Source organism: Stegastes partitus, unplaced genomic scaffold (genome assembly GCF_000690725.1).
Source record: "Stegastes partitus isolate 25-593 unplaced genomic scaffold, Stegastes_partitus-1.0.2 Scaffold1769, whole genome shotgun sequence".
Classification (NCBI taxonomy): domain Eukaryota; kingdom Metazoa; phylum Chordata; class Actinopteri; family Pomacentridae; genus Stegastes; species Stegastes partitus.
The window spans coordinates 52,830-63,502 of NW_007579500.1; the positions used below are offsets into that span (position 1 = coordinate 52,830).

Below are 10,673 nucleotides of genomic sequence, written 5' to 3' on the forward strand. Positions count from 1 at the left end.
AGCTCTGGCAGCAGTTTGTCTTTCAGCATGTTTAGCTCTCAGTAAGAAATGCTCTTCTTAACAGAACTGGTTAAAAAGAACCCTGATCCATCCGACACCTCGAGGACAAACTGGGACACTGAGCCAGACCTCATCCAGGTCAGTGCAGGTAATTCAATGACGTTCACTCTCTGACACAGCAGCAAGTGTGACTGCAATGTTCACAGAACCAAACACAAGCCTTGACTTTCTTGCATGTTCAATAGCTGCAGCACACAGCCAAATAAAAGCCTCCACATATCTCTGATCTTGTACATCTCCAGTTACTCTGAGGTGTGTTTGTCTGTCATGGTCCACTCAGTCTGTCTCCACACGGGACATCCTGACATGAAACTAAATGTGGAAGTGATCATGACAGCTGGCTTCTCCCATCAGGTGTCCTTTTCTAGCGGGGAGAGGCGCCAACAGGACTTCATTAAATATTCCTGCAATTTAAGCATTTTGTTGATTAGGGGAAACGTTCATAAACATATAATGTGTCACTCGGACTTTGTCGTCAATGGACAGGATTTGCTTAATTCGGCGTACAGTCGGTTCACCTGGACAGGTGTGTTTCATCAGAATATCACTTTACTCTGTCACAGCAGCCTCCGTCCACCTACTGCAGCTGTCTGGAGGCGGAACTCTGCAGACAGCTGAGTGTCTGGTTCTGCTTCTGCCGAACCGGTACCTGGTCGTTTCATTCTATTCTATTCTATTCTATTCTATTCTATTCTATTCTATTCTAGCAGGAGCCCCAGCAGCTAGCCGAGCCTAGCTAGCCTGGCTGCCCCGTTAATCCCGGGCTAGCGGACGGTAGCTACCTCCGGCGGTAAATACGGCGGCGGGGTTTTGTTGTTCCGGTTGTTCTTCTTGTTCCGTCTCCTCCTGCCCCGCTTGCCTCGTCTCGTCCGCGACTTTTTCGACGTTTTCTTCCCGTTGTTGCCCGAGCCGGAGCCCTGTCCGTGTCTGCTGTGTCCGGGCGACACTGCACCACTTTCGGCCAAATCCACCATCGCAGAGCTCCGCAGAGTCCGAGCGGAGACCCGGAGGGTTCGGGTTCGGCTTAGGGTGGAGGGAGGCGGCAGCTGATGGAGGTCACGGCGAGGCTCCTGTCACACATCACACGGAGCGACACGCAAGGCCTGCCCGCGTAGAGCCCGGGGAGGATGCTCTCCTCTCTCCTCAGCATCAGGCACACTGAAGCTGTCAAAGCGGCTTTATTGATCACCAACGCGCTTCCGGCTGCGGCACCACTGGAACTTCACAATAAAATAAAGGTGATGAGATTCGCTTTCTGTGGTGAATATACAATTCTTAAATGTATGCATACCCTCCCATTAAAGAAGGAAACACAAAAAAACAACTGTCACAGAAATAAATTGAAATTGACAAAAGTAATAATGAATAAAAATTTAATGAACATCATGACATTGCTTTTGAATTGTGGCTCAACAGAAATTAAAGAACAAACAAAGAAAAAACACAGGGACAGTTTTTTTTTGTTTTTTTTTTTATTCTTCTTTTCAACCACAATTCAAAAGCAATTTCTTATTTCACTAAATTATAATTTAACAATTTTTAAAAATGTATTATTACTTTTTTCAGTTGCTAGTTATTAGAGTGACTGTTGTGAATTTTGCCTTTTCTTTAATGGAAGGGGATGAAGACATTAGAGGACGACTGTACCTCTAAAGCTTCACAGCACACTGAGTGAAATATTCCATTTCAGGATGCCAGAAACATTTATGGAGTTTGTCTGAACTGAATGCACAGTGTTGAGAAGACTTCATCAGAGAAAGGCTCACACAGTTTGACTGACAGGGAAGATAATGAGCACCATCATCATGAATACAGGGACTGAAGTATGGGGAGAGGTTCTCAGTGAAGCAGCAGCTAGTAAAGGAGTAGATCAGAGCTGCAGCATCAGGATAAAAAAAAGAGACCAGAGCCTCCTCATAGTCCACAAACACTCCCACCTTCTCAGGGCGACACTTCAAACTGACCGATAGACCAGCAAGAGCTTTCTACTCATTTCTGTTTCTTTCCCGGCACACTGGAAGAATGAGAGCATCTTTTTTGGTTGTCTTGAAGATTCTTATTGAGATCATGACAGTGTACCAATCATCAGACAGGAAGAGTCGGGGATTTGCTGTCTCAGGATCCAGAGTCACATCCACTTCAAACTGCTGGACCGTCTTCAGCTCTGCATCCAACAGCTTCTTCATCTGTTCACCTCCAGCTGAGCCACAGCTCTCACCACAGCCCCCTCATGTGATGGTGGTCGGACACTGACCTTCCGTCCAGTCCTCGGTGGGCAGAGCAGCCTTCAGTGATGAGACGCTTTGGAGGAGATGGTCTTCAGATCGTGAGAGCTGCTCCACCTCAGAGCTCCTCTTCATCAGCTCACAGATTTCCTGCTCCAGATCTTTTATGGAGTCCTCTGCCTGTCTCTCTGCTGTTTTCAGATTGTTTCCCAGCTCCTCTATGAGCTGGTTTCTCAACCAACTTGTTCAGAGCAGTGAAGACTTGAACACCTTCTGCTGCCTCTCTGTCTGCAGCATCTTTGCTGGTCTTCACTGACTCTGATCTCCTCAATCTTCAGTCGTCTCTTCTGGATCATCTGCTGAATTTCAGCCTCTGTCTTCTCCAGCTCTGCCTTCTTTTCTTTATAACTTTCTTTCAAAGGAACAACATCATGAGTCCTGTGGTCAGAGCAGAGCATGCAGACACAAGTATGGTCTGTCTGACAGAACAGCTCCAGAGGTTTATCGTGCCTCTTACACATCCTGTCGTCCAGGTTCTCTACTGGCTCCATCAGCTGATGTCTTATCAGGCCTGACACTGTCTAATGAGGCTCCAGGTGGGTCTGGCAGTAGGACACCAGAGACACCACGCAGGTTCCAGTGCAGACATCACAGAGAACTTCTCCTGATCCTGCAGCTTGTTGCTCTGAGCTGCTGCTGCTGGTTTTCTTTTGAGCTTCATGTCTGAACTGAGCGACCATCTCAGAGATCAGAGTGTTGGTTGGATCGATGTGGAGTTGTAGTAAGTAGATAGAGTTTGTGTCTATTCTTTATTCTTTACATTTTCAATTTGCTTGGTGAGCTACCTGTTGGAAACCCCTGATTTAAAACCATCTGAAACAAGAGTTTGAACTCAGTCACACAGATAAGACTTGCAGAAACATTTTTAATAAGATATTGTAATCAGCAGCATCAAAAACCACATACAGAACAATGAATGAATGTCACCTACAGCTGCAGCTACAGCAGGTCTAAGAAGTAGACAAGACAGCTGAGATGTTTTGTAGGTTGGCAGGTACTGAGGGCACTTCTTACTGACAGTTTAAAAGTCAGCTCTCCGTTCATCCTTTACTGAATCTTAGAGGCAGGTGAGCTGTCTGTCCAGGCTGGGAACAACTCTCCTCCTCATAGGAATCTGTTTGTTGGCTGCACACAGAAGGAAACACAACTTGGCAAAGAATGCTCCAGTTTCAAAATAAAACACTCCCTGGAACCAAAATTGATTTTCTGAATCAAAATCACTATCTGCTTTGGCCAAGTAGGTAAACACACACAAGAGGTCTGACTGTGTTTCAGGTCCGTTAATGTCCTCTAAATTAAGTGATGCCTCAAAAAAACTGTCACAAAACAACAGAAAACTGCAAAAACTTCTAAAATGTATGTGAGCACAGCGCTTGAGTGACTGATAAATGAAAACTTACAGTGTAAAATGAGCACAAAGGGAAGCAAGACAACAGCAAAGACATGCAAAGTTACCGAAATTAAATGCAAAACAAGCCTACAGAGACAGAAACGACAAATCTATGCAAAGTGACCCCAAAGAGATGGCAAATGATCGCAAAGACATGCAAAACCAACGAGACGAAACGCAACACAGCCCTCAAGAAATGGCGAGAACAACAAGACAACAGGCACAAACAGGAAAAAAATAACCTTGAAGAGTCACAAAACAATTATAGAGATGCAAACTGCTGCAACAGAACTCAGACATGAAAGGATCAGAACAGGACCTGATGGCGGGGCGCAGGTGGTTTAATGGTGTGGATGTATGGGATGTGTGAGGAGCCCACTGTGTCATAACATAATATAATAATAATCCTTCTGTGGGCATCAACATTGTGCTCTGACAGGCTTTACATTTCAAATGAGGTACGCTTATTGCAGCCACGCATCTTATTTTGAAAATCTGCTCCGAAAGCCGATGTAACTTCTGCCCTTGACACTGAAGTGGAGGCTGGTTGACAAAACTTCTCCAGAGATGTTCCATTTTTAAACGATGACCCCGCGTCTGTCAGGGGTATCTAATGTCTACATGTCCGTGTGAAGGTCCTCAGACACCGGGTTGCTCAGTTCGCCGACCCGCTCGGACTCGTACCGCCGCTGTTAGCTCGCAGACTGTCCTTTCAGCTAGCCTGAAGCTAACCAGCTAGCTACCAACTGGCCACTCAGCCACCGACCGAGGTGCTGCTGCTCCCGGTGTGTTCTCGTCCCCCCCTCCGGGACCTCCGGCACAGTGAGTGATGTGGAAAGTAACTTTGCAAGCGCTCGCTGTTTTGCTACTGGCCTGGTTCTGCGGGAACTTTGTTCTGGGTTGGTTTCAACAGAACAACGTAAAGCCCCAAACGCAGCACCGGGAGCGTCCGGACAGCAGCGCCGCCGCCAGCCAGGACCAGAGCTGCTTCTGCCATGTAAGTACCGGCACCGCTCGGTACCGAGTCTCACCGGGTTATCGCGGTTCGTCAGTAAACAGGACAGCGGATGGTCTAGCACCTTCTGCGTCATCTCGGTCTGACGTCACCGTGTGTACGCGTGACGTCACCGTCAGCTCTACCTGCCGCTCGTGCTCAGGTCTTCTGCGCTCCTTACACGTGTCATAGCTAAACACTAGGTTCTGTGTTTCTTTAAGGCTTTAAAGTCGTGCCAGAATAAACAAATAATCTTTCCCCATCAGATGATTCACGACATGACAAGACTGTCAGTTGTTTGTTTGTTTGTTTGTCTTCCTCATGTTGACGCTTCGCACTGAAACAAACTGACGGAAGCTCAACAACGAACAGTGACACTTCTAGAAGTCGCACACAGATTGGGATTTTCAGACAAACTGATGTAATTTCCATGACAAGACTGGAAGGCGTGGTGTTCTCTGATTGGCTGTAGTAGAGCGCGCGCCTCGCACCGCCTCATGGGAGTTGTAGTCTCTTGCGTCGCTGCTAATAAGCCCTGTCAGCGGCCTGGCACCTCGCAGTGGACTACAAACTGGGAGGCGCTGTCTGGGGGGCGGGGCTTATCTTGACAGCTGGGTGTTTGGAGGCGGGGCTCGTGGTGGGCCTGGGACTGGAGCTCTGGTGACAGCTCAGCCCACAGACAGGCAGAAGTGCTGCTGTGACACATGAACAGAGGAAGTTTCAGTTTTCGGGGGAGTTAGAACGCAGAAAGCTGAACTTTTTGGGCGGACAGCAGAATGCTGAGGGCGGTTTGTCTCTTCCTGCCTTTCGTAGCGCTCAGTGGACTGCTGCACTCAGAGGTCAGCTGTGTTTTCGTTGTTGTGATGTACCACGGTGAGACTTACGGGGTTTCTGGGTGTCTGTGGGGAGCTGGACACCAAACTACTGATTGCAGCAACAGCGAGTAACAAACTGCCATTTGTGCCTTTAACTAAACGCCTTGAACTGTTTTGATATTTTAATATTTTAGAGAAGTACCTGTTAGTCTACCGGCCACATGAGAATATACCTCACTTTTCTTTTTCTTTATGGATATTTTAAATCTTTAAAGCTTTGTACGGAAGTGTTTTAAAAGGTTCTTTAAAGGACCTCTGTTAGTGTTTCTCAGATTTACCTCAAGCGTCAAAAGCTGTGTCCATATGCTTGGTCATAACCTGGTCTGATAACTGAACTCTAAGTCTGTTTGTGTTTAAACATGTTTGTTTTTTTTTAGGGTGTAAAAAGGTGTGGTTGTGTGTGTTTTAGTTTACAGGCCTCATTTAAAAAAATATGCTGAGTTGTCTGAAAAGACTGATGTACTTTGGCACTAATTATGTGTAAAATACGCCTCGTTTCAAAGTAAAGCTCACTTTAAACTTTTGTTTTGAATGTTATGTGTAACTGAATGCGTTGTGGTGTTTCACCTTGAAGTCACAAAACCAGCAGGGTGACGTGTAGGCAGCTAACATATGTCATTCAGAAATTGCTTTGAAAATTAGATTCATGGTTAATTCATAAATCGTAACCTTTTTAATTTGTCTACTTCACATTTTAGAAACTGGATAAACGCATGTAAAACACTGCAAGAGCCAGTGATCGAGTATTTTAACTTGTTTGCATGTTTGTTTGTGCAAATAGAAAAAACAAAGAGACTCGTAGAAATGGGAAGTTCAGACGGTAAAATCACCCACCAGTGCTGTGTGGAGCTGCAGCAATTAATTGATTAACCGACCGATTATTCTGACTAATTGTTTTGAATGCTTTCTAATAACGCATAATACTTATATGGCACTTTTCAAGAAAATCAAAGTGGAAAAAAAGGAATATTTTCTGTTTTTTTTCCTTCCTTGATGACATCTTGGGTTTTAATCAACAACTAACTGATTAATTGGACACTTAGATCAATATTATCATTTGCAATATTACTTTTTCCAGTAATTTGTGCAATTCCAGGTACAGTATTTAAATTCAATATTTCATCATGAGGTGTGACGTTACTTATTGCCAGCATTACCTGATAATATTTTTCTATTCTAGTCGTACTTTAGCTTATTTTATTTCAGTAATGTGTCACACTTACATCCTGTTTCTACTTTTATTCCCTTCATTTCTGATGTTGTGTCATTTTTATTCTCTGAGCAACATCTGGCACAAGAATCCCCCTCAAGAATAATAATAATGTTTTATCTTATTTGTCTCTTAATCGACAATGAAAATGATCATCAGTTGCAGCCCTAACTTGCAAACTAAAATAACCTACAGAGTTTGAATTATTGCGCGGTCATACAGGAGGTGTTGCATAATGATATGTTGGAATTGTTCACTTCTGCTTCCTCAGGAGTGAATGTTTTCTGGGTCTCTTTTTCTTTTCTGTGACAGTAAATTAATTATGATTTTCTTTGGACAACACACAAGATTTAAAGTTCTTCTGGCGTTTTTACAAAGCAAAACATTCGTCTGATATTTTAGTGTATAACCACCAGTTACCCAGTGTTCAAGGCACATGAGCCGACTCTGTTTCTAACCAGTTAAACCAGATAATTAGCTGGTGCTCGCTAACCTGCTACCTGCTAGAGTTACTGATAAAAAGGTCTGAAGCCTGCTCACTGGTGGTGCTGCTGCCACACTTATTTCTTCACTGATATCATTCACATCTGGGCCGTGCGGTTGCTCATCAGTTCAAACACATTTGTGTTCGTTTAACATGTTTGTGGTGGTCCGGGTTCTGTGTGACCTGCTTGGGTTCAGGTAACAGCGTGCCGCGTGTCCTCTCACAGCAGCAGAGGATGTATTATGTATGAACGTGCAGGTGGGTGGTAGTTTGACTGTCTGAAAGCAAGACAGGTGGAGCAGCGAGCCAACATGGTGCTCACACAGCATGTTGCAGACCAGCACGTTATTGTCGTCTGTACAAGATGCTAATGCTTTGTATTATAAATTAAGGCAAATAACTATTTCATAAACCGTTTATAACAAGCTGGGATGTAGTTGTGAGTAACTACGCTGACATTTAACAGTGTTTTATTCATCAACCACCATAGCGTTGGCTGTGGAGATAATTTCTAATATTACAGCTCTAGTTTATTACCGGTTCATACGCTAGCAGGAGGAGTTCCAGGTACTGACATGTGTATTATTAATCATGTCCTAACCATTCATGTTTATTACCAAGCATTGTGTTGTACTCAACTGTTTACCTAAAGTGTGAATTTAATTGTGAACTATTGCTTTTCTTTTTTCAGAATCATTTAGTGCTTGCGTCTGACGTGTTCTTTTGAATCCACCTCCTGTCAGTGGCAGCTGCAGCTACAGTTGTTGTCCTTGAACCTTAAAGCAGTAACACGTGTTTTTTGCTGTGCTCTGCTTCAGCTCACAGGAGTCCTGGATGACTGCTTCTGCGATGTCGAAAGCATCGACGTCTTCAACAACTTCAAGATTTATCCTAGCATCAAAAAGCTGACAGAGAGAGACTACTTCAGATACTACAAGGTGAGAGCTGCTGCTTCACTGCAAATACAAGATGACTCCATGCACATTACAGCCCTAAAAACTAAAGATGCACAGGTGGTAGAGCAGGTTGTCCTCTCATCACAAGGTTGGCGGTGCGATCCCCTCCACAGTCGAAGTGTCCTTGGGCAAGACACTGAACCCAAAGTTGCTCCCGATGGCAGGCAGCACCTTGCATGGCAGCTCTGTGGCCACTGGTGTGTGAATGTGTGAATGAGAAACACATTGTAAAGCGCTTTGAGGACCACCAAGGTAGACAGAAGATACAATCATTTCACCATCACAGATATGCAATTGACAGCTTCTCAGACCCACACACCAGAGACCGGCGGCCTCACAGCTCTGAATCCTGGAGGTCCAGATACCACATTTTTAGGGTGATGAGTTTAAAACTTGATCTAGGCGGTCGATAAACCTTAACTGCGACAACTGCTGAGCTCCCTGTTAACCAGTGAGATCCTGAAGTGGGACAGCCGAGGTTGTTAGTGTACAAAAAGAGTACCACTCCTTGCTTTTTCTAGCATGAAACTGATACTGAGTGGTGCTTCCTGTACCTTAAAAGCGTCGCTGATAGAGCGTAGCAGCATATTAACCAGACAACAGCCCTTTTTTTAATGTTCCATCACATTTCATTGGACCAGTCTACCCAGATTTGTTAAAACAAGTAAGCAGATGCTTTTTGCCATTAGGTGGTTGCATAAACCCGAAGACAAACTGATTCATATTGTTAAGCCAACCAACAGAAGAGCTCATTTCCTTGCTGTCAGGAAGTTGGCAATTATTTTTTTAATAAGCGTTGTTTACCATGTCCTGATCGTAATAAGTATAAAACAACAATCTGCATGCTAATAGTCATCTCCTTGTAGCAGTTATTAGAGCAGTAAAATCAACCAGCCTAACTTAAACCTGACTGCTGCAGCTTTTAGCAATCAGGTTTACAGTCACTGCTCCTGAAATGTCAAATTCCTGCTTGTCAAAGTGACTTGACATACAGCCCTGTAGCCTGGAGGACAGCATCCTGCTAACTGTTGAAGCCTTTGCTATGAAATGACAATCTGCCCCCAGTAGGTCAAAATGTACACTTTCAGGTCATGATGGTAAAAAGCGCTTTACAGTGTGTTTCTCATTCACCCATTCACACACATTCATACACCAATGGTGACAGAGCTGCCATGCAAGCTGCTGCCTGCCATCGGGAGTTCAAGGACACTTCAAATGTGGACGGGCCGGGAAAGAACCACCAACCGTGTGATTGGAGGACAACCCGCTCTACCACCTGAGCCACAGCCGCCCAGATGAGAGGATAACTTTTAAACGAATGACCTCAGGACTTTAAGATTATTGCTAAATGCTAGCATGCTAAGTTAATAAGGGACACTTCCTTACCTTGCTTCAGGATCATACATCACACCGGTGCCACCTGTGATCCTCCCACCACCGTAAAACCAGACGGTGAATCGAGATCACTGCACACGTCTTCTTCACATCTGCCCCTCATACTTGATCTGTTTCCCATATTCAGGATATAAATATGACAGGCAGCAGTCACAACCTGAGACACATTTCAGGTTACGGTGGAGTCTTTGAGGTTGGCTGCCTGATTATTTTTAGTGCTCTATTTGTGCCATCTTTAACGTTGCAGTGCCTCCTTAGTAGTGAGATTTGAAGTCTTACAGGACCCTGATAATAGCTTTAGCAGTAATGATGAGACACCAACCAAGGTCTTGTTTTATTCTCCATGAATCCATCTTTTCTCCAGGTGAACCTGAAGCGACCGTGTCCTTTCTGGCCTGACGATGGACACTGCGCCATCAAAGACTGCCATGTGGAGCCCTGCCCAGAGGTCAGACCTCAAGCACACCCACACCTGCTTTATATACAGACAGACCACTGACCAGATCACACATTCCAGTAGTTTATGTTAGGCGAGCGTCAGTTTCATGTGTATTGTGCTGTTTAAAATGTATTCCCTGTAGTTCATTTACGCTGAACTTTTTGTTCACGCTGTTTGCTGTGTTTTACAGAGTGAGGTTCCCATCGGCATCAAGTCTGGGAACTACAACAAGGTGAGACCAGTCGACAAAGTTCACATTGTCTTTAGTGGAAGATTATTTCACATTTTGATCCGTGAATCTTTGTGGTGATGAGTGAAGTAAACTACGGCGTGTGTCAGTGGTAGTGAAGGAACGTGTTAGTGCAGCAGTCATGTGGCAGAGGAAGAAGACATATCGTTAGCATATATATTCATCCTGGGTGTTACAGTACAGTGTAGAACATCATCAGAGCCGACTTTGAATTAACACCTGAGCCGTGAACAGAAGCCCAGAGCTGAACCAGGCTCATGTCTGGACAACGAGCTCCTGGAACCGGTCCGATGGAGGAGAGCAGCAGCTGCACTTGTTCCAGGACTTTGTGTTTC

General features: G+C 44.7%; 2 protein-coding genes and 1 pseudogene across 3 annotated transcripts in view; 1 reads left to right on the top strand and 2 right to left on the bottom strand.

Annotated features, from left to right (window-relative positions):
* The window catches only part of gtpbp2b (GTP binding protein 2b), a 14,458-nt gene extending 13,308 nt beyond the window's left edge, over positions 1 to 1,150 (bottom strand). The window contains exon 1 of the mRNA XM_008302164.1: positions 843 to 1,150. Coding sequence (XP_008300386.1) covers positions 843 to 1,034 — 192 coding nt within the window. The 5' untranslated portion in view covers positions 1,035 to 1,150. The remainder of the gene's footprint in view (positions 1 to 842) is intronic.
* An 895-nt stretch (positions 1,151 to 2,045) lies between these two features.
* LOC103372512 (tripartite motif-containing protein 29-like) lies at positions 2,046 to 3,389 on the bottom strand (annotated as a pseudogene).
* A 756-nt stretch (positions 3,390 to 4,145) lies between these two features.
* ero1b (endoplasmic reticulum oxidoreductase 1 beta) overlaps positions 4,146 to 10,673 on the top strand; it is a 14,894-nt gene continuing 8,366 nt past the window's right edge. Inside the window, exons 1-4 of one of the 2 annotated variants that reach the window (XM_008302165.1) lie at positions 4,146 to 4,732; positions 8,117 to 8,236; positions 10,014 to 10,097; positions 10,279 to 10,320. In XM_008302165.1, coding sequence (XP_008300387.1) covers positions 4,565 to 4,732; positions 8,117 to 8,236; positions 10,014 to 10,097; positions 10,279 to 10,320 — 414 coding nt within the window. In that variant the 5' untranslated portion in view covers positions 4,146 to 4,564. Of the gene's footprint in view, positions 4,733 to 5,350; positions 5,569 to 8,116; positions 8,237 to 10,013; positions 10,098 to 10,278; positions 10,321 to 10,673 lie in introns of those variants that run through there. The other variant, XM_008302166.1, reaches the window with a different exon arrangement.